General features: G+C 39.3%; 1 protein-coding gene across 48 annotated transcripts in view; it reads left to right on the top strand.

The window, feature by feature from the left end:
• EHBP1 (EH domain binding protein 1) overlaps positions 1–24,407 on the top strand; it is a 364,085-nt gene that overhangs the window by 21,031 nt on the left and 318,647 nt on the right. For 15 of the 48 annotated variants that reach the window (XM_063789820.1, XM_063789814.1, XM_024354390.3 and 12 more), the window contains exons 1-2: positions 10,828–11,245; positions 12,090–12,488. The exons of 3 other annotated variants lie outside the window; for them this stretch is intronic. In XM_063789820.1, coding sequence (XP_063645890.1) covers positions 12,385–12,488 — 104 coding nt within the window. In that variant the 5' untranslated portion in view covers positions 10,828–11,245; positions 12,090–12,384. Of the gene's footprint in view, positions 1–10,823; positions 11,246–11,505; positions 11,948–12,089; positions 12,489–24,407 lie in introns of those variants that run through there. 30 more of the 48 variants (XM_063789821.1, XM_063789816.1, XM_054678449.2 and 27 more) reach the window with 9 other exon arrangements.

Here is a 24,407-nt window from a genome sequence, read left to right as displayed (position 1 = left end):
TTATAGCAATCAGTCCCAGAGGAAAGAGCTTGTCTTTCCTAATAATTCTACCAATATTCCCAGAATTGTGTATGTTTATGTCACACATATATGTATATGTAAGTATATGTATATGTCATATATAAGAGGGGAAATAAGAGAGGAGCTAAACGTGAGCCAGAATTAGAGGATATGAGGAAAACGCCCAGCAGAATCATGAAATTCACAGTCCTAAAGCAATTCAAGCACAAAATAAAATGTCAGTGAAGACTGGGTGCAGTGGCTCATGCCTATAATCCCAGCACTTTGGGAGGCCAAGGCAGGGAGGGTGGCTTGAGCCCAGGAGTTTGAGACCTGGCAACATTGGCAAAACTCCATTTCTACCAAAAAAATACAAAAATTAGGTGGGCATGGTGCTGTGTGCCTGTGGTCCCAACTACTCGGGAGGCTGAGGTGGGAGAATTACTTGAGACCAGGAGGTCGAGGCTGCAGTGAGCCATGATCACACCACTGCACTCTACTCCGGATGACAGAGCGAGACTCTGTCTCAAAAAGAGAAAAAAAAAGTCAATGAAAGGTCAATGAAAACTCATCCTTCTGTTTATGTTACAAAATTCAGAAGACATTCCTAGAAATAAAACGTTTTGTGAAAGAAGATTCTTTAATCTCTCAACTGGAGTGTATCAATGGGCAGAATAGATCCAGAATCAGAACACATTAGATGAACCAGTAATTGATTTATTTGAGGGAGAGTTTCCATTTTTGTCAATTAGATATGATTTATAATCAGAAACTATAGATGGAAAGCTTTTAGATAGCGAGAGAACATTTTAAAGATTATGGAATGATGGCTTATACAATATCTTTGATCTAAAACTACAATTATACACGTTTAATCCTTATTATTTTTATTTATTTTTGAAACAGAGTCTCACTCCGTCTCCCAGGCTGGAGTGCATTGGTGCAGTCACCACTTACTGCAGCCTCAACCTCCCAGGCTCAAGTGATTCTCCCACCCCAGCCTTCCAAGTAGCTGGGACCACAGGCGTGTGCCACCGCACCCAGCTAATTTTTGTATTTTTTGTAGAGACAGGGTTTTGACACGTTGCTCAGGCTTGTCTCAAACTCCTGAGCTTAAGTGATCCTCCTGCCTCAGCCTCCCAAAGTGCTGGGATTACAGGCATGAGCCACCATGACCAGCCTAATCATTATTTTTTATTGTAAAAAAAATACAAAGGAAATTAAAAAAGAAAACGTATCACATAATTTTTACATTAACATAAAGCTGTTTGTGTAATCTCTTTGAAGTTTCCCTCCCTCCCTCCCTTCCTTTCTCTCTCTCTCTCTCTCTTTCTTTCTTTCTTTCTTTGCTTTTTGAGACAGAGTCTCACTCTGTCACCCAGGCTGGAGTACAGTGGCACGGTCTTGGCTCACTGCAGCCTCTTCCTCCCAGGTTCAAGCAATTCTCCTGTCTCAGCCTCCCAAGTAGCTGGGATTGCAGGCGCTCACCACCACACCTGGCTAATTTTTGTATTTTTAATAGAGACAGGGTTTCACTGTGTTGGCCAGGCTGGTCTTGAACTCCTGAGCTCAGGTGATCTACCCACCTTGGCCTCCCAAAATGCTAGGATAACAGGGGTGAGCTACCATGCCCAGCTTTTTTTTTTCTTTTCCTTTTTCTTCTCTTTTTTCTTTTTCTTTTCTTTTCTTTTCTTTTTTTTCTTTTTTCTTTTTTTTTTTTTGAGACGGAGTCTCACTGTGTTGCCCAGGCTGGAGTGCAGTGGCGCTATCTCGGCTCACTGCAAGCTCCGCCTCCCGGGTTCATGCCATTCTCCTGCCTCAGCCTGCCAAGTAGCTGGGACTACAGGCGCCAGCCACCAGGCCCGGCTAATTTTTTTTTGTATTTTTAGTAGAGACGGGGTTTCACTGTGTTAGCCAGGATGGTCTTCATCTCTTGACCTCGTCTTCCACCCTCCTTGGCCTGCCAAAATGCTGGGATTACAGGCGTGAGCCACCACGCCTGACCTTTTTTCTTTTTTAACATTTAAAAAAATCACAGAACACATACAAGACAAAAAACAACCTTTAATTATTCTATCTCTAAGGATATCTAGGAAGAAGCTAAAATATTTCTGAGGAAAAGACAGTGAAAATAGGCCTTTGTTTTCTTTTTTAAATTTTTTGATAATTTAAGGAGTGAAAAGGGAAATTAAATAGGATGGGTGTGTTTGTTAAAACTGTCACATTCTTAATGACCATTACACTCTTGAAAGTTGCATGTGAGCTCAAGGGAATATGTTAATCAGATTGTTTTGGCTGATGTTTAACAGGTTGCAGATCATTTCTCTCAGACAATGTAATTTCAATTTCGGCATGTGTTAATTTTGCATATTTGTAGTTACAATCATGTTGCCTTATAGACATAACTTAAAAAAATCAATGTCTCTATTCAGTAAATCATAAAAATAATAATGTAAATACTACAATTCAAATTTTAAAAACATAAATTGTAAACAGGACTCCAGTGCAAATATAGATTATAAATTTGTATGTGTTCTGACAAGTCTCTATGTGACTTTGCACAAGCAGCCACAACAAAAGGAAAGAGCTGGAAGTACAATAATACATATCTGATAATTGGATTTTATTGAGTGGGTGATCCTTTTATGTTAGTCCCCAGCACATTGTCTTTTATAACACTTTTCTCAAGTTTTTTGTCATTGTTAAACAAAGCACGGTCACCTCTCATCAACTGAAATTTTCTAAGGGAAATACTAAACAATGACTTCTAATAGAAGAGAAATATGAGCTCCAGGAGGACAGGGATTTTGTCTTTTTTATGTGCTGCATTCCCAATACCTACCACAATGCCTTGACCTTAATAATTATTCACTGAATATTTCTTAATAAATTAACAGATTTTTCACTAAAAATATCATCAAAGAAAATCAAAATGAAAAAGCTATCATTCAAAGTTGTACTCTTGAACCTGTTGCCTTAGAACTTGCAAAGTCAACTGAAAGTTAATAAGATATTATTAAGGGAAAGTAATAAGAGAAAACAGAATGAACTATTGGCAAAACTGATCCAGTAACATTCTTGGGCATTGCAAACATCCATAGCATACAATGTTGAAGACCAGGTCCCATTATACACGCTGTGCAGCAATTTCATGTTACAGCACTATATGTGTTAGAGAGAAGTACTCAACAAGTTGGTCTTTTTATCACTGACAAGTCACTGCAGGATTTTGGTAATTGTTATCTTGTTCAGCTGTAGGCTGGACAAGACACATGGCAAACAAACTGATTGGCACAAGGTAGTTTTGTGAATAGCTAGAAAGAGTGTTATTACAAGAATAAGAGAAGTTGAACAGTTAACAATATGCCTCCTATTCTTGCTTTAATTGTTCAAGAAAAGAGTGAATATTTCAAATATAATCAAGTTGTGACCTTTAAATATGCTCTTTTTAGCATGTGTTATGTGAAGAAACATGCACAAGTATAACACTCTCCTTTTCCACACTGAAGTATGCTGGTTAGCAGGTGCTCACACATTTTTGAAATGAGAAATGGGACACTGATAATACAAGACAGTTGTTTCAAGGGGCTCTCTCAATATAGGTAACTCAATACTATGTTCAATATCTAAAATAGACTCAACTTATTTCAGGGATAAAATATTGTGATTTTTAAAATTTTAAAGATAGCAGGATTTCTTCGGAAGATTGAACTATGGCACAAAAACCTGACTTGCTCAACACTTGAATTTCTTTTCTTGGAGAAAGAGATCAATGATGCATTATTGGGAATATTTTAAAACAGCATCCAAAAGTTGTGACAGAATATGAAGAAATATTCAGCAGCTCTCACAAAGTCATCTTTGCTTCCCAGGCTACGTTCTGATCACTGTAAGCCCAGTCACTAATTGGGTGACTTGCTGTGAAAAGAGAGGCCTGGAACAATATTGCAGCTCTCTCTGGCTCTCATGTTATTGCCCTTGCCCTGGAATTTTTCTCTATCTTGCCCTGCCCAGAAGATTGCCCAAACTGTGCATGAGTTAATCCTGCCCTTTGAAAGCTGGGTTTATTTTCCAGCTCTACTCATCTGGGACAAGCTTCAGCAACAGGGCTACTTTCCCTTGGCTCATGCCCAGTGCCCTGGTAAGTGGAGTTTTGCCTGCTTTCAGCTTGCTTTGAAATTTTGCTTTTTGTGTGTGTGTTCTTTGTACTGTATGGGATGGAAGTGCTTTGACTTTACACCACAAGGGTTGTAGTCAATGCCCTCCAAGATTATGAATTTCTACCAGCTTTTCTTTGCCTTTCCTGTCAAGCCTTATTATTTCAGAATGATATTAATTATATTATCTTGCTCATACAAATATAATCATCTATGAATTATTCAGAGGAAAACACTGGCTGGATGCTGTGTCTGGTTACCTGGATTTTTTTTCCAGTTTTTGAAAACACAGAAGTGAAGCAAAGGTCAGTCTACCCCTTATAATTTGCCAAAGGCTCTTAACATTTCATGGGAAATGACCAGTAAGTCTTGGTCAAGAATCCCTGCTGATTTTATAGGAGATGAATTTATTGAATTTAGCAATGACTTTCTCAGCTGGGGTCTTAATTCCAACTCAAATCTTTGCTGCTATAATCCCAGTAATGGCCCACTTATTTGCAATATGTAAATTATCTCAGCTAGCTGCTTTTACCTTGACATACACATTTGTGGACTGGGACTTCACCATCATGAAAGTATCTTAAGTAGTTAGAAGGGTTAGATTGAGAGGATGCTATAGACCAGCAAGGGCACTCTAGAGTTAGGGCTGGTATTTAGTTAGTCCACAAAGGGACAACTAGGCCAACGTTTACAGTTGTCATCCATTCTAACTGATCAATGCCTATGCCATGTTGTTAACACACTGAATGTCCACATTTTGAATATCATTGTTGCCTGCAATATAAAGATTTCTAAGCTTCTAGTCATTCACTATGTTGCTCCAGATTAACAACAGAAGTTAGTCCTGACGAATCACCAGTGGATAGAATCTGTAGATTTGCTTCAGTCTCTACCTGAGTTTCAAGGAAGTCAAGAATGCTCCTCTGCCTCTAGCAACCAAGCCCATGTTGGTCTTTTCTAGATGCTGTGGAGCTGGACAAAATTGTATTTTTAGTATACAACTGAGGTCCTAGAATTAGTGCAATCTTAGGTTCAATGTGCAAAGCTTCATTATGACTAACTTCAAATATTCGTTCATGGGTAACTGCAACAGAAACAATTTCACCAAAGAATACTGTTCCTAATTGAAAGATGGTTTTCTAATGCAGCTTTTCTAAGCTTTTATGTCAACCAAAGAACTTGGGTCCTATAATGATAGAGTAAAAAAAAAAAGGCCACCTTTTAAGAGAATAAACATAGGTTTTAAATTATTTTATTAAGAGTTATTATTTAAGGTTATATAACAGGCATAAATCTCAATCTAAAGAAATTCAGGTTGGCAAGAAACACAGTTTTATTTTCCCATTACTCAACCTAATTTCTATTTCAAGCTTTGATTTCACAAGGGGTGGCAAACACTTAATCATAGTCAATTTGGCAGGAACTGCATCTCAATTGAGGGGGCTTACACAGCATCACTATGTTGAGGGAAGGGGATGGGGCATTTAATCCTTGCTTCTCATCTACTATGCTGGCTCCTCTTAGAGTTCTAATATTCGTCTTCATTAGCAGCCAGCTCCATGGATTGTTGCTGGGTTGATTTTGGATCATCAGCAAGGACTCTTTTGGTCTGGTGGCTGTGCAGTGCCTCTGTACCCCTCTGGGTGTCTGGAAATTGTGTTGGGCATCCAGAACCTCCACAGTACTATGTAAGTTTGCACTGTCCATTATGGTAGCTACCAGCCACATGTAGCCAATAAATAAATTAAAATTAAATAATATTAAAACTCAACTTCTTCAGTGACACTAGCCACATTTTGCATGTCCAGTAGTTCCAAGTGGCTTATGGCTACTCCATTGGACAGCCATGTAGATATTCATCATAGAAAGTTCTACTGGACTGTGCCACTCCAAAATCTTGGCTGGCCTAGATAACAACCCAGTTTTTTCTTCTCTTAAGGGTCTTGCCACCTCCCCAGGACTCTAATAAGGAGAAAAATATTTCTATTAGCTCTCAGATACCATAGATAGATCCTATCATTTCAGCTGCCTTCTCCCAAGTTTGTGCCAGAATAGGGTGGGATTAGGTCCTGCTCTCAGAAATCCACTAACATCCAGCTCTCATTACATCCCCTCCAAGTTCTGTTTTTCCCTTCCAGCCCAGGAAACTCATTTCTCATCTTTGGGAAAGGAAGCTTTACTATTGTCTGTAACAGCACTGTCCAATAGGAATATAATGTGAGGCATATATATAATTTACATTTTTCCAGTAGCTGCATTAAAAAAGAGTAAAGGAACAGGTAAAATTAATTTTACTGTCTTTTATTTAATAAACCCAATATAGCCAAAATATTATTTCAATATGTAATCAATATAAATATTATTAATGTATTAATCTTTTTTGCATACTAAGTCTGAAATCAGTATATATTTTATACTTATAGCACATCTCAATTGGGACTAGCCACATTTCAAGTATTCAATAGTCACATGTGGTTAGAGGCGAACAGTGCAGGTCTCTAACAGGATTCCATTTCATTATTCCTCAACAGGTTAGGCTTTTGAAACTCAAAAACCAATAAAAAATGTTTTGTTTTTCTACATTCTGTTATATTCCTTTGCTGTAACAATGAGCAAAGACCGGCCTAAATGAGGGTGAGTGCAATGCTGAGGATCTTGGGGTGGGGTATAAGAGGAGAAAAGCCATAGCAGGAAAGGAAATATTTAACACTTGGAAAAACAACTACTACAGAAACCATCAGTTAAAATTTTAAAAGTATTGGCCTGCCACAGTGAGATTTTAAGGACATAAAAATTGCTATAGGATTGTTGGAAGTAAATTTGTCTGCTGTGGGTTTAAAACAATTTCATTAGCAGTTAAAAATTGCAGTAATATTGTTGTGTATAGTATAACCACTATGGTAACTGGAAAAGAAAATACAAAAACCTACAGTGTTATTATTGGGAGCAAATCTTATTACTAGGAATACGGCACAGATAAATTCCATTAGTGGTTAAATCCTGCAATAATACCTCTGACAATTTTTACTGCAATAACTGTAAAACCCAAAGATAAGAATTTTATCACCAGGAAAGATAATAGTAATTCAAGCCTATGGTTGCATTTCATAGTCTTGAATCTCCATTTGGGGAGTTTCTGAGGCAGTGACTAGAAAAGCTGTTTCACTGAAAATAATTTCTGTCATTTTCAAAATTGTCATGGCAGAGAAGATTTAAAGTTTTTGGATGCCATTTTCCACTTATTTCTTTGTATTCTATCTTCATTTTAAGCTTGATGATATTTAAAGGCAAATTTTAAATTATTTTAAATGTTGCATCTTCTGTTAAGTAAAACATTTTGCAGTCAACAACCTGGGTCAAATGGACAGGATAATTAATATAACTTGCATTAAACCTGGGACAGAGGGAGACGATAAATCAAGATCCGAGTAAATAGGGAATTAGAAGGGGGCAGACACAGTGGGCAATCCTGGAAGTGGGAGGGTGAGTAGGAGGTACCTGTTGGTTGGTAGGGGAAATGGGACCTTAAGAAAAGGGTAACTTCTAGCATGCCGAAAGTTCTCAGCTAATATATGACATAAGGAGTTGTCATGAGGATTGAGGATAAGTGGATTCTTAGTAATTATTATAAAATCCTGAGTCCACCTAAATTATTGCTGTTCCAGTCTTGGTACCAATTGAATTAATGGGAGATAAATAATATTGAATGTACTCTTTAAGACTCTTTAGTCCTTGAGGTAGCGATGTTTGGCACTAAGTATTGCCCAAGTATTCTTGAAGGTCTGTTTTGTTCTTTTCTGTCTTGTTTATGTTTGCTACCAAACACAATAGCATATGCTACTAGTTACCATTTGACTGTTTACTATGTGCCAGATACTTTATGTGCATATCTTCCATTTTCTCAACATCCCAGAAAGGTAGGCATGATTATGTTTTACAGGATCATGCTTTAAGAAGCTGGGACTCAGAGAGGTTAAGTAACTCGTGTTACTTTCTTGTGTACACACCGAACATGTTCCTGAAAGTCTTTAAGAACAGGGACTGTAACTTTTATGTACTATTGGTAATATTTAATATGATCAGGCTGGAAGCAGTGGCTCATGCCTGCAATCCCAGCACTTTGGAAGGCTGAGGCAGGCAGATCACTTGACCTCAGGAGTTCAGCCTGGGCAACGTGGTGAAACCCTGTCTCTACAAAAAGTATGAAAAATTAGCCTATCAGTTAATAGACTTGCTCCTTAAAAAAAAAAAAAAAATAGCCAGTCGTGGTAGCATGCGACTGTAGTCCCAGCTACTCGGGAGGTTGAGGTGGGAGGACTGCTTGAGCCTGGGAGAGTGAGGCTGCACTCCAGCCTGAGTGACAGACAGAAACCCCGTCTCAAGAAAAAAAAAAGATTAATACTCGGTATTCAATAACTATCAGCAAAACAGGCCAAAAGAGCTGAACATATTCTATATTTAATATTCTTCAATAAATTTAGTTAGTATACAGGTTGTTTTTTAAAATATTATAGGGGGAAGAAGTAGCTGCTCTGTAGGGCCTCCAGGAGACAGCCTATGAACATGAGGTCAGTGGCAGAACAGGGTCAAGAGCTGTTCTTAATTCCTTCACTCATTTAGTAAACGATTCTAACTTTGATCTCTTCTTAGCTACCTTGGTGTCTAGAAGGAAAAATAAGAGTTTACATCCAAGACAAATATTTCCCCTAAAAAGAAGAGCTGTCATAAGAAACTATCAGTCTCTTGAAATTTTCCACAACTTGAGGAAGATTCCCTAGGGATCCTACTCCTTTATTTTTTTTTAAGACACCATTTAAAACTTATTACTTTTAAGGGAATTTCTTTACAATAAAGTCAGTCTCTCTATTTTTTCTCTCTTCCCCCTCTCCCTTTGGAGTAAGGGAAGCATGTTAAAAGAAACCAGAATGACCACATGAGAAAGTTTGAGAACTTCCAAAGAACAGTAATAAATAGGGTGCAAAAACCTTCTGATCATCATGTGGATTGTTTCTGAAGGGTAACTTGGATGAAAATAATTTATGACCATTTCTACAAATAAGCCATTAAAAAACTCCACACACTTAAAGCCTACTAAAGATGCAGAATATATTATTATATGAGATCATAATGGCTGTAGGTTGTAGTGACTTCGTAAACCACTCAGGAAGGACATCAGAGAACTCTTAATAGAAAATAAGAATCAATATGATTATTACGATTATCTTAACATTTTAGAATTGACTAGCAAAATAAGCAATAACTATGCTGTTTTCTGTAAAATGCACACTGTGCTCTTGTATTATTAGATCATTTTCTTTATTGAAACTGGAAATTGAATTAGATACTGGATTCAAGCCTTACATCTGTCTCCCCATCTCTCTTGATTCTTCAACATGTCTCTCCACTTTGTCTTGGCCCCCAATGTCTACAGATGGACTCAATTCTCACCCATCACTGCTCTCTCTTCCTGTCCCTGAAAGAATCCTCCCTAGACCCTAACACCTTTCAAGCTACTTTGTCCATGCACCCTGCTTTCCAACCTTCGGAAGATTGAATGATCCTTGTTTCCAGAACCCATCCCGCTTGCTTTCTTTTTATGTTAGCTTGCCTCTCTTTTTTTTCCAAACTGTCTGCCCATAGCTTGCTGATGCGCCTACTTCTCTGATTATTCCTTCTCAGTCTCTTTCCCATTTTACTCTGTTTATTCCTTAAATGCTAGGATTCCCCTGAAGTTTCATTCTTTGTCCTCTTTCTCCACACCAGGGGTCTGTGAACCACCTAAAACTGAAAACAATTTTTTGTGTTTTGAGACAGAACACTTTTTCCCCCTTGAGAAAGTATCTGTAGCTTTCATATTCTCAAAAGGGCCCTTGGCTCTTTTAACAAGATTGAGTGTCCCTGCCCTCACTCTGCCTCCTCCTTTTTGCCTTTGACCACCCTTTTTGTATGCTAGCTGTTCCCAAATCCATCTACAGTTCTCACTAGGGGCAAAAGAGTCCGACAGCGAAGAGGAAACCAAGATTCAAAGAAATGTTGAAGACTCTGAACAATAAGAAATTGTACTGTACACATTTTGTGTCTAGCTCAGCTGATTCAATCCCATTGAAGACCAGTTGACTCTATGTTGGGCGGGGAGCGGCCGGGGTGTCGGGGGGTGCCTGACAGGGTCATTACTTCAGGTTGTCAGGTAAGATCCCAGGAGGAACTGGTGAAATAAAGGCTATGCGCAAAAACCCTAGTTGCCAGTGGCGGAGGAGAGGGCGCGCCCAGGTCCTGGCGGAGATGAGAACAGGAGAGAAACCCACAGGCAGCTGCACTGCCCACAGCTGCAGCGAAGCCAATCTCTAGGTCTGCAATCACCCTTAGGGGCCAGAAACCCAGCCCCGCACCAGCGGCGCCTTTGACGGACAGCCACCTTCTGCAATCACCTTGCAGTTCACTATAAACACTCCCTATTCCTCCCGCCTATCGCTTCCCGCTCCAAGCCAATCAGAAGAACGGGCGGGATCGTCCTTAGTCGGTTCCTTCTTTTTTTTTAAAAAAAAGGTAGCCTGTCCGTCGCATTCCGGCTTCGGGGAAAAACCACCTCCCGAGCAAGGGGAAGGTGGAGCCCCTGTGATGGGCAGGCAGTTCTACCAATGAGGTGCCCCAGCCGCTGTAAGACCCGGCCGCCGAGGTGGGCGGGGCACGCGCGGGGCCTGGCCAATGGCGGCGGGGCGGTGGAGGTTGAGCTGCCGTGGGTAGGGTTAGTGTGAGAGGTGCGGCGGGGGAGGTAATGATGATGGTGGCGGAGGAGAAAGGCGGGGGAGGGGGTGCTGGGCGCTGAGCAGTGGCTCTGGCAGGGCTTGGTAGGGTGGGGGACGGTCGCGGGGCGATCTGTCAGGGAGGGGGTGGGCGTGAGGGGCGCCGTCCGCCTGAGGGGCTGCAGATCCCGGCTACCGCGAGCGCCGTGGCTGGCTTGGCTGTTCCATGTGGCTCCGGCGGGGATGGAGGACTCGGTGGCGGCGGCGGCTGCTGCTGCGGCGGCGACGGAGGAGCGGCTATGAGAAGGGAACGGGGCCAGACTCAGCCCGACAGCGGGATTAGAGGTGTGAGGAGGGGGCGGGAGTGGACAAGCGGCGGGGCCGGGGCTCGGGGTCCGGGCTGGGGTCTTCTGGTATCGCCTGGGTGACAGGGACCGCGGACGAGCCACCGCCTGTCTCCGCTGGGGGGCAGGGGTCTGGGCTCCGTGCGTGAGGAGACTGGGCTCCGGCGGACTGTTTCCCTGAGGATGGGGGAGGGAGGCACCGCACCCTGCACAGTCCACTTGCCCCGCTGGTCATTGCTTCACGCCCAGGCAGGAGTTTCCATTTCCCTCCGGTTGGCAGCGAAGGAGCCCAGGTGGCCTGGAGCCGGGACATTGCCCTCTCTCTGCCTGGAGATTTCCCTCCACTCCTCGTTCCCCATCCATTTCCTCTCTCCGACTGAAAAATAGCATTCCTCCTGGCTCCCTAATTTGTTCCAAGCACATATTGTCGGACTTGAGGCTATTAATTATCGACTGAAAAACAAAGTTTATTAAAAAATACTCCACTTCTCCCTCTTTCTGGCGGTGGACATTAAACAGCATCCCTAGACTTTCCCGCTCTGCTCGCCCTTCAGTGATGCTAACAGGGGGAGGTAGGGCCCCGAGTTACCGTCTCTCTGGATTGTTGTTGGTGCTGACTACCTGATGTGTCGCTCCACGTCTTCGGTGTGAATTGTAATTTCTTCCTTGGTGTCTTGCATCCTTGATGTTACTGGCTTTTGAGGTCGGTGTTTTGTTTCATTGTTTAAAAGACATGCAGAGAACTGGGATGGTCTTTTGCAGCGTTATTTAACATGGGTGGTTAGTCATTTCTCATGATTCTCTCCTCATATTCTTTCTCTTTTTGTCTTTGTTTTGCTTTTCAGCCCTCCAGAATACACATCATATAGCCCCTGAGGTGGCATGGTGATGTCTCCATGAGGGAACCCCTTCCCACTCATCCTGTCACGTATATCATAGTGTTCTTGACTGGGCCATTCATCTAAGATGGGATTTACCCTGTGAAACAGGGAGAAGACTTATGGACCCCAAGCATCATTTCGAGTTATAGTTGAGTTTTTAAAAGACATACATGCAAAGTTCCTTTGCTTTGGACCCTCTGCATTATTAAAGCTGCTGTATTGCTAACCCAGAACTGCTCCAGTGTCTTGACTGATCATCATGGCTTCAGTTTGGAAGAGACTGCAGCGTGTGGGAAAACATGCATCCAAGTTCCAGTTTGTGGCCTCCTACCAGGAGCTCATGGTTGAGTGTACGAAGAAATGGTAAGATGTACCTGGAGGTAGATTTTGCTGTGCTGTGGCCTAAGCATACTGTGGCCTAAACTCTGGGTCTTCTGATAGTATATTTACCTTTCTATAGTGCACTAGTGTGTAGAAGCTGGGTGGGGTGCAGATAACTCTAACAAGTACTGTGCTGTGCACTGTTGCTGCTAGTACCATCCCTGTGGATTTTAATTACTGCGCTTCAGTATGGCTCAGAGGACTGTAACTGTGAGAGCACACTAAATACAATAGATTTAGTTTTGAGGTTATTCATCATCAGTGTTAAAATAACTTTGATTTTTGTAATTTTAAGGAGACAAAGAATGGCTACTGAAATATTGTGAGCATTAATCCGTATATTTTAATATAACAGGCATATGATTTAATAGAGTTTTAATATAGAAGTCTATATTCTTGTGGGGTGATGGTAATCTATTTTTGTTTTTTCATTTTTCCTTGCTTAGGATAAAGAATTTTTCATTATTTGATTAATGGAATGCCATCCACAAAACCTTAGAAATTCTTTTGTTAAATGCTTACTCAGGCAACTGTATTTTATTTTAATTGCCTAATGGGATACATTTCTTGGCCAGATTTAAGGAAGCAATTAGTAGTGCTGGTCTGTGATTGGCTTTTTTCCACTTGAGAAGAGTAAATATAGGGCTTTCTTTCCATTGCCCTGAATGATAAACAACAAAAATTTTTTATTTAGTGAGATAAAAAAGTTAATTTTAAGCAAATGGTCGTTTGGGTCTTGATTTACTGCAGTGATTAAGCAGTAATGGACTTACTGCAAAATAAGTCCATTTCTTTGTCCAGAAGGACTGTAATTCAGGTCTGTAATAATTTTTCTTTTTAACATCCATTTTATTAGATTAAAAAAATAGCTTGCTTTATTCTAGAACTCTTATATTTGAATATTTATTTGGAACTAGTTTCTGAATGCTTTTCTCTTCAACTTATTAGGAATATTATTTTAAAATCAGTTTGAGAAATGCATGCACTCATTACCTACTTTATACCAGGTACTGTGGATTTAGAGTAGAATACAACATAATCCCTGTCCTCAAGGAGTGTGCAGTCCAGTATAAGGAGAGTCACATGAATAAATTCACCGTGAGAGATGCAATAATATAAATATGTATGACATAAGGATTTTAATCTGTCTCCATGCAGTTGAGTATCTTTGAGGACGGGTTATTTAACTTCTCCGTGATTCAAGTTTCCATATCCATAAAGGTCATAATGGTGCCACTTCATGGGGAGGGTAATTGTGAAGATTAAATGAGTTAATACATATAAAATGCTTGGAACAGTGTCAGGGACGTAGTGCCTAATAGATGCCATTATTATGTACAGAGGTCGCAGAGGGAAAAACAATTCTTTAAGGGTAGAGGATGAGTTGTTGGGATGGCTTCCTGGGATCTGAGCTGGGTTTTGAAAGATTCATAGTTGTTGTCCAGGAAGCCAAGGGAGAAGAAGTAAAAGACATTCTAGACTGAAGCAACAACCTATGCAGAAACATGGGAGGCTTACCTAGCATGGGATGTGCTGGAAATTCAAGTAGTATAGTTTGATATTAATGGGGTTTAAAGTGTAGGATTGGGGGGCATGCAGTGAGATATGAGGTTTGAGAGTCAGGCAGGACTGAAAGCATGTAAAGTTATGTGCTGTTAATAAATGATTTGGGGATTATTCTGTAGGTGATAGGAACATAGTAAAAGATTATGAGCGGAAGAGACATTAGGTTTGCTATTGGAAAATCACCAGGACAACAGTGTAGACTGAGGATCATAGTGAAAAGGTGACTGGAAGCAGCAATATTAGGGTAGCTGTTTTAATAAATAAGGGGAGACAAAAGGTTAGGACTAGGCAGTGGCAAAGGGAATGGAGAGAATTAACTGGAGGAACACTCAGAACACAAAATGGGTAGGATTTGGTGGTCATTTCAGTTGGGGATCTGAGCAAGATGGGGATGAGGGAGAAGAAAAGGGCTAGATTGACATCCAAGCTTTTGTGTTGGAAATTTGGATGTATTTGACCAAGCTGGAGAAGGTCGTGATTATAGGTGTTTCTTAACTTGGCAGTATACTGGGAGCATCAACGTTAAGATGGTTAAATTTTAATCTTTTTCTTAAGGGAAATAGAACATTATCAGGTGATTCCTCAGTTAGAAAATCAGTTTCTTCCTCACAGTTTGCAGCCTTCCTGGAATTTTATTTCCCTAGAGCTTTTAAGTTATTAATTTTTAAATAACAATTTAAGTTATTGCTAATGTGTCTAAAGGTAAAAGCTACAGCGAAAATTTAGCTTGATTGCAGTTGAATAAATGGCTTGATTACTTTTAGGGATGGCCATTATGGTGTCCCTATTAAATCAGGTCTTATGATAGCATCTGGACTTAATACCAGAAGGATTCGGATGTTCTCCTAGAAGTATTGGGGGTACTTAATACTTAGTACCCCCAATACATCTTGTATTGTCTAGTGGTTCTAGAACTTACATCTAGAACTTAATACCAGAATTATTTATACCAGTTTTAGAACCACTAGAACTTAGATCAGGAACAAAAATGAGAATGTCTTTTTTTCATTTGAGAGAGGGACAGTATACCAGGGAGGGCCTATTCATCATCATTCCTTGATTGCCACATGAAGGGGCTTTAGCAAATTTGGAGATGATAGGGGTTTATACCCCCTACTCTTCTTGTTGTCCTTATGTCATTTAATTATTAAATGATGTAGCTGTTGGCAAGTAGTAAGACTGGCCTCTGGAGATGAGTTTGAAAGAGACTATACTGTCATTTCTCAGTTTACTTTCTGTTCTGTTCTTTTATCATCTGTAGGCTTTTAGATTTCTGAGAGAAATCTTTACTATGTGAGTTCTCAAAGGCTTTACAGGTGTTTAAGGAAACTGTATGAAAGTTGGCAAGTTGGGGTTATGATGATAATTTAACTATGTTGCAAATTAAATTCTGGTAAAAGCTCTCTAATATATGACATGAATCATTATGTATGAATACGTATTATATTTTGTATGTATATATATGAACATATTTTATATTTGTATTTATATTTCTTCCATCTAATTCTTAGTTGTGGTGGGAGGACTAAAAATATTCAAAGTGCCATAAACTTTTCCCAAAAAGTCATGTATTTATTTTAGTTTCTTATTTTTCTATGTCATATAAGAATTCCTTTTCCTTATTTTAAAATATAATTTTAATTATAATTTATATTTTAAATAGGCAGTACAATCACATGGTTCAAAACTCTAGAGGTACAAAAAGGTGAAGATATATCCCTGAAAGTAACTCTTCTTTTTGTTCATTATTTCACACATCTTTGCCAACCTTGTGACCCCAGGATTTGAAAGGTAAAAAAAAAGTAGTTTTTCTTAGTGTTTAAGTTTGTAACATTGACCTGTTAGATAAAATATAAACTCTTTAATCTGATGTTCCAGGCTATGTGTAACTGATCCCAGCTTAGTCTTCCAATTAGACATTAAGAAGACTACATGCACTTTCAGTGTTAAGTTGAATTTATGAAGACCAAATTACATTAAGAAGTATTAATTTCAGATCCACTTCTTTGGGTGGCTTAAGCAAGCATTTCTCTGTTGACCATGGAGTGATATAGAGATACATGAGCCTTGATGTAAATAACCTACTTTTGAAATAAATTTTACAAAGAACAGAAAAAAGCATTAATTAGAAACAAACTTGGTGTGTTTTGTGGGATATGGACTGTCATGAGTAAAAGTGGAAGCAGGGATACCAGCTAATAGGCTGTTGCAGTAATTCAAACAGCAGAGTAGTAGGTGAGAAATGGTCAGACATATGTAAGTAACACACACATACCCTCACACACACTCAGCACCACCACACTTTATTGAGGTATAATTTACACTTGCATATAGTAAAATGCATCCATTTTAAGTGTACAGTTCAGTGAGTTTTGACAATTTTATGTACCCATGTAGCTGGATAATAAATTTTTTTAAAGATATAGTTAGCAGGACTTACTGATGGATTAGATATGATGTAAAGTAAGAGACAATCAATAATGACTATAGGTTTTTGGCCTGAGCAACCAGGTGAATGTAATATTAATTGAAGGGATAGGGGAACACTTGGGGAGGAAAAGGTTTGGTGTGAGGGAGAAATCAAGAATTCTGTTTGCTTTTCGTTTGGGACATCCAGATGGAGATCTTAGTTAAGCAGTTAATTATAAAAGTCTCAAACTCAGAGGCTGGATCATCTTAGTATGTAAGTAGTAGTTATAATCATGGGGCGATAGGAAATTTCCTATGCATTAATACAGATTGAGAAGAGGATTGAAGACTGAGCCTTGAGGCACTTCAGCATATAGAGGTGAGGAAGGAGAGGAGGAGCCAACAAAGGAGACAGGAAACAAGCAGTAGTGAGATAGGAAAATTGGGAGAGCGTGTTTTCTAAGAAACCAACTGCCAAAAGTGTATTAAGGGAGTATTTGGCTGTGTCAAATACTGTTGAGAGGTTTAGCAAGGTGACCATTGGATTTGGCAAGATGGAAAGAACTAATGATTTTGAGGAATGGTTCAATGGAGTGGTGGAGATGAAGGCTTGATTAAGTTGGCTTAGAGGAAAGGAAGTGATTACAGTGAGTATGATGGTTTTTTTGGAGTATTTTGCTACAAAGCAGAGAACTAGGTAATACTTGGAGAGAGACAAGGGTTTAAGGTACATTTTTTGCTTGGCAGATACTGCAACATGTGTAAATGCTGGTGGAAATGATTGGTAGAGAAGGAAAAATGGATGATGTGGTGGGATAGGAGGTAACCTTAGGACAGAAAAGTCTTTGAGTGAGAGAAAGAGAAAAGGATCCAGAACACAAGTGGAAAGGTTGAACTTAGGTAGAAGCAGGGACCATTCATTGTTACAAGGGGAGAAGCAGGGTACATGGGTAGAGAAGCAGATAGGTTGGTAGATTTGGTTGGGAAGGATGTGGACATTCTGTTTTCTTAGGGAAATGATATAAGAAATCATCTGCTGGGAGGGAGGTGACAGTTGTTGAAGAACTGAGGAGATGAGGTATGAAGTTGTCAAAGTGAGAATGAATTGACTAGGGAAATGTAGGGGGATTGCTGGGTAGTAGCGATGACCTTCTTAACTTTGTGATTATAAATTTTAAGTGAATGCAACCAGCAAGTTTGCATATTTTAATCCAACTGTGTTCAGTGCTTTGGTGCAGGCATGGAATAGATAGAGTTGGATTTGACCAGGATTGGATTTTGTCAGGAATGTGTAACTGAGGGGAAGAGAGACAGGGAAATTGAGAGCAAATGTGCAGGAGTGGTTTTAGTGATGAACCATGGAATATAAGCTGGAAAAGGAGAAGGTAAGTACGTGAAAGATGGGATAGTCAGTGAAAGCATGAAAAGGATAATGATTGAAAGATTTTAAAGAGGTTGAAGAATTGTTGGGGTTGGGAGCTGGAAAGATGGGAGGTGGAAGAGTGTGAGATGCTTGATTTTGAGGATGTGGTTAATGTTAATGACAAGATACTGGTGGTGTCCTTGGATCACATGTGCATATCTGTTTACAAAAATGAGCACATATCCCAATATATTTTTAATATACTGCATACATGAAATATGAGTATACTTTAATTTCCTTTAATAAAATAAATACCTTTAAAATAAATAAATTTAAGTAGAATTTCTTGCTGTGTTTGAGTAGATAATCTTTTGCACCTTCCAGGTATTCCTATTCCTTGTTAGAGACTATAGCTATTAGTATATAACCATGAGAGTTGGTGGCTGAGGTGAAATGGAGTAAAAGATTTTTTGGGTATGAAGAGGGTGGTCAAGGAATTTAGAGGCCAATGTGTGGACAGATTATTTGTGTGGCTCTTGAAGTTGCCAAGAATAATGGGAGGAGAAACATTTAAGACAGGGAGTCAGGTGCTAAACTCTTTTTTTTTTTTTTTTTGAGACAGAGTCACACTCTGTTGCCCAGGGTGGAGTGCAGTGGCTCATTGCAACCTCTGCCTCCTGGGTTCAAGTGATTCTCATGCCTCAGCCTCCTAAGTAGCTGGGATTACCGGCATGTACCACCATGTCTGGCTAGTTTTTTTGTATTTTTAGTAGAGACAGGGTTTTGCTATGTTGGCCAGGCTGGTCTCGAACTCCTGTCCTCAAATGATCTGCCCACCTCAGCCTCCCAAAGTACTGGGATTACAGGTCTGAGCCACGGCACCTGGCCTGGTGCTAAAATCTTTAATGTATGAGGGGAGAGATGGGGCAGAAGGTTAGATGACTGCAAAAGGAAGAGGCAAGGTAAGAAAGGTATTGTTCCCTAGTTTCTAGGCTTGCTTCTAGAGAGGTTAGTTTGCAGTACTTTCTATGTTGCAAGTTATGTGAATCTTGAACATCTTATTCCTTGAAACAAAATAATGCAGTCTTTTCTATATTGTAAGTTGTCAAAGGCATATGATTTTAGCAAATGCTAAATTGATGTTACTTGTTTGTAATTTCATGATAGTATCTTATAAACTGATTTTTTTAATTGTAATTGTTACATATTGTGTTTTTTCCAGATTTTAAGTCTTTATTCTATGTGAAGAACAGTTTTACAAAATTCAATTGTGGTGGGTTCTTTAAGGAATATAGTGGAGCCACTTAATGCCATAATTGGATATTGATGTGCTTACATCATGATTATGTCTACACATGACTCAAAATATGCCTCTAGATCAAGAGTTGGCAGGCAAACTCTGGCCTGATCCAAACTGGCTCTTTTGTTCTCTAAAAAAATAGAGAACAAATTTTTTCTGTAAATCTTCACACTTTGGGTGGGGCTGAGGTGGCAGGATCCCATGAACTCAGGAGTTCAGTAGTTCAAGACCAGCCTGGGTAACATGGTGAGTCCCTATCTCTTAAAAAAAAAAAAAGAAAAAAGAAAGAAAGAAAAAGTTTGCTGACTTCTGCTTTAAGTCGTGGGAGTTACTTGCAGCTAGTGTTTAGGGAATACAGAGTCTAGCACCTTTCTGTGTTCTCTGTGCTCAGGCTCTAAACTATTAGTTTAGTCTTATTCCACTCAAACTACATAAGTAACAGAGAAGAGACCATTGTGCCAGTTTTCCAGCCTTATAGAAAGAAACTTTAGAACAGCTTCTGAAAACATTGAGGTCTGTGTCTGTGTAAAATACATATTTTCTGGCTGTGTGACCTTGGATGAATTATCTCTTAGTACTTCTTCTGTAGTGGAGATGATAACAACACTACTTCCAGCATAGAGTTGTTTTGAAGATTAAGTAAGATAATACCTGTAATAAAGGGGTTAGAACAGTATCTGACAGAGTAAGCACCCAGTAAATTTTACCCATTGTTGTTATTATTTTTTATCTGATAAATAAGCAATGAGTGATGAAGAGAACTATCTAGAGAGAAAGGTTAGAGTAGGTGGGAAGAAGACTGTAAATATAACCTGAACTTTTAAGAGTGTTAGAGAAAGATGAACTAGCATAGGTTGGAGTGACCAGGGAGGTAGGAGTAACCAGGGAATGTGCCTGCAGAAGTACAGTGCTGAAATGAGCTAAGTTTTGACAATACTTTGACTTTTGGGGAGAGGAACTACATATTTTTGCTTCTGAAGCAAAATCAATTCCTATGGTTTTATAACTTTATTTCCTTTTTATAATAATTTCAAGCAAATGTTGGGCTAAGAAAACTAACTTAATTCCTCCAAAGTAGAATTAATTTGCCAGCATTTGTGTATGCATGTCTGTGTGTTCGTATGTGTCCTGTAGCGATGTTTTATGATATTTATGATGTATTTCTTTTCTTTTTTTCTTTTGAGACAGAGTCTTGCTCTGTCACCCAGGCTGGAGTGCAGTGGCACAATCTTGGCTCACTGCAGCCTCCACCTCCCGGGTTCAAGCAATTCTTCTGCCTCGGCCTCCCGAGTAGCTGGGACTATAGGTGCTTGCCACCATGCCCAGCTAATTTTTTGTATTTTTAACAGGGATGGGGTTTCACCGTGTTAGCCAGGATGGTCTCGATCTCCTGACCTTGTGATCCGCCCGCTTTGGCCTCCCAAAGTGCTGGGATTACAGATGTGAGCCACCGTGCCCAGCCGAGTCACTGTGCCAAGCCATTTTATGATGTATTTCTTTTCTTTTTTTTTTGGTATTTTAAAAATAAATTATTTCTGAATTTTAAAGAGTCATATGGCACCCAGAATAAAGATTATATTTTCCAGATTTCCTTGCACTTGGTGTGGCCATGTGATTAAATTCTAGTCAATGGAATATGAGGGGAATTGATGTGTACAACTTCCAATTAGAGTCTTTGAAAGGAATGGACCCGACTTCCTCTTATCTTGACCCATTCTTGATAACTGAGGTATGGACCCAGAAAGAATGATGATTTTCAACTATGTGAATGAGATCAACAACTGGGGGATGATGGGTAACAAGACTGAAGAAAGTCAGGGTCCCAATATCATCAGGTTGCTTCCAGCCATACTACTTCTGAGCTGCCTACTTAGACTTTTTTTGAGAGAAACGTTTTCTATCTTATTCAGCTACTGTATCTTTGGATGTCTTTGTTACAACAAACTAATCTTTACCCTAGCTAATACATGTTGTGCTTAATTAACCCTATTATCGCTAAGATAACGTCAAAATTTCACATCTTGGAGTAAGAGAACATCTTGCTCTACACCCTATTTTATCACTCTAGCTTCTCTCCTCATTCTCTTACTCCTACTCTTTCATTCTGAATTACCCTGAATTCATCATAAATGCATGGTTTCTTTCAGATCTTGACCTTTCAATGTCCCACCCATTTCTTGCCCCACCCATTCCTATCTCCTCTACTTCCAGAATTTTCTGCCCCCCCGCCCCCCACCGCGCCCCAACCCGGGAACCTCCCAGGCTTCTTCCCAAAGCATTTCTGAGAGGAGGTGTTACTGATTTTGGACAATTCTAAGGCTTCAATCCCCTTTTCCTGTGCAACTCCCCCACCCAACAGAATCCATGACTCCCTGCTAATCTTAGGACCTATGAAGCAGGCAAAGTCTATTTTGTAGATTCTAAGAGCTGGATAATTTTTTAAGGTGTAGAGAAGCATCTTTTGCTAGAGGTTCTTCTTTGTGTCTCTTATGGTCATCTTCATTCCAAAGCTGTGCTACTGAGTCCACATTCCTTTGAGGGCAGATTGGCTTTCCAAATAGATTGGTATCATGTGAACTGTTTTTTTCTCAGTGAATAATGGCAATGCACATGTGTCTCAAGCAGGTACTTAGTTTGCGAAGAAAAATAAATTCATTTATACTTTACCATCATCTTCAGCTATAAAGTGTATTGTCAATAAATTTCATTGCCACACAGTTGATGCAATTGTCTTCCATTGGTTCAGCAGCCATCTTTATTCCTGCGACAAATAGTTTCTTGTGAGAGGAAGCAATCTGGAAGGTCTGAGGTCCCTTTCCTCTTCCTGAGGCCCTTTGCTCCCCTGGCAGCAAGGAGTTGTTTCCCAGTGCTTTTTGCGTTCCTGGCTGCCAACTCTGGCTGCTAAAGTGTCTGCCACCTGCTACAATTTATGATGTTTCTCTATGTGACGACTGTTCATTTCTTTTCTCATTATCTTTTGTAGCAACAGGGGTCTCACTGTGTTGTCCAGGCTGGTCTTGAACTTCTGGCCTCAAGCGACCCTCTGCCTTGGCCCCTCAAAAGTGCTGGGATTACAGGTGTAAGGACCATGCCCAGGGCCAGTTTTTACTTAAAAATTTTTTTCCTGTCATGATTTTAAAGAAATGAACCTAGGATCTTTTCGTAGTGTGTAGTTTTCATACATTATTTTGTTATCAAATCTTGATTTACATACTTTAAAAGTTGATTTCTAAAATGAAATTTTAAAGGATTATGTGAGGAGGTTCTGTTCTTATGATTTAGTTTAGTTTCAAATGAGTTTTGCAATTAAAATGCCCAGGGAACTTAAAATTAGGCATTTCTAGAAATGTGCTATTGATGCATCAAATGTGTTTGTTCTGATTTTTTAGGAAATTTCAACAAAAGAGCCACTGAACTTGTTCACTGCATGATATAAAAATAGTTCAGGAAAAATTGCACAAAGCATTTTGAATACTCAATAGGGATGTTCATATTCTACATGAGGACTTTTGCATATTTGTTAAAAGGAGTGGAACTGAGTTTGAAACAGAGGCAGTGAAATTACTGCAGGATGTCATTGTACCTGGTATTTGTCTTATGTATCACTGTTATACTGATATTTTTAGGCAGCTTTGCTAAAAGGTACCTGCTGATTTTCTTTAGTAAGTTTGGTTTATTAAAAATTTTTCTGGTTTTATTAATCCGGGTATTGTTATTTCGAAAATAGTTTTAATAAAGTTTTTTTTTTTTAAAAACCTATAAAATTTAACTTTAATTATAACAAACACTTTAAAATTTGATAACCTGCTTATGTCCGAAAGAGTTTGTCAGCCTAAGAATTTAAAATAATACCATGTTGACTAATTTAGGGATATAAATAGAATGATGGTCTTACAGGAGCAGAGAGAGCACATATTACTAGGCACTTGAGAGGAGTTAGTTGCTGCTATTGGAGACTGGATTTTGTTCTGAGTTTATTGGCGGCCAAGGCAAAAAGGGATGCACATTGGCTCTTTAATAGTCCTCCTGGCTAAAGAAAGTATATAAATTTGTTTGCAGACTTTTCTTAGACCTTAATCCAAAGAGGATTTTTATTATGAAAATAAAATATGACATTAGATAAAATCTCCAACTACAAAAGACTCAGAACCACTGTTAAATAAGATAATGTTTATGTCGACCATTCATGAAGACTTTTTATGAGAGAATATGGCTGAGAAACCTAGTTTTCTGATCATGTAATTTAAACCAAGAGTACCACTTGGGAAATTTAGAAGAATGGAAATTTTACATAAATCATTTAGTTTTGTGCTGTCTAGTACAGAGGGAACTAACTATATGTGTTATTTACATCTAAATTTAAATCAATTTAAATTAAATGTAAAATTCAGTTCTTCAGTTACAGTAGCCACATTTCAAATGCTCACTAGCCACATGTGGCTAGCGACCACCATCTTGGATAGTGCAAATATGGAACATGTTCATCACCACAAAAAGTTTTACAGGACAGTGCTGATTTAGCCAGTGCTTCCCAAACTGACTATCTTTAGAATTGCTGGGGTGCTTTGCAAATATGGAGATTTCCATATCCCCTAGGAGGTCCTGATTCTGTAGGTCTGTGATAGTGATGGCAAATCTGTCATTTTAGAAGTTACCCAATTGCTGAAGAGTATCAAATTAGGTCTTAGAACTACCATATTTGATTCTTTCTTAAGAATCCGTCTGAAACAAAGCTTTAGCAGGTGCTGGATGACAGTTCTATTGGTACTCCAGAAAGTGTTTATTGACTTGAAATTTTGAGTTGAATTTTCTTACAGTGGTTCAGCTGTTTTGTGATTTTCTTTCTGATTAAAAGTGAGAGCAATGTGTTTTAGCTATGCCATTTTAGCTGCCAAAATTAACAAATATTTAAACAGGTTCATTGGTTCATTTAAAGACAGACTGGTTTGTTCTCTTCCATATAAGCAAAGAGTGTTGAGAGATAGCTATTCTGACTGTTGAGGTAGAATTTTTTTTTTTTTTTTTTTTGAGCTAGGGTCTCACTCCCATCACCCAGGCTGGAGTGTAGTGGTGCAGTCTTGGTTCCTGGGCTCAAGTGATGTCCCTCATCTCAGCCTCCTGAGTAGCTGGTACTACAGATGTGTGTCACCATGCCCAGCTAATTTTTTGTATTTTTTGTAGAGGCAAAGTTTTGCCATGTTGCCCAGGCTGGTCTTGAACACGGGGCTGAAGTGATCCACCTGCTTTGGCCTCCCAAAGTGCT

Source organism: Pan troglodytes, chromosome 12 (assembly GCF_028858775.2).
Source record: "Pan troglodytes isolate AG18354 chromosome 12, NHGRI_mPanTro3-v2.0_pri, whole genome shotgun sequence".
Taxonomy (NCBI): domain Eukaryota; kingdom Metazoa; phylum Chordata; class Mammalia; order Primates; family Hominidae; genus Pan; species Pan troglodytes.
This window is presented reverse-complemented; position numbering and strand designations above follow the sequence as displayed.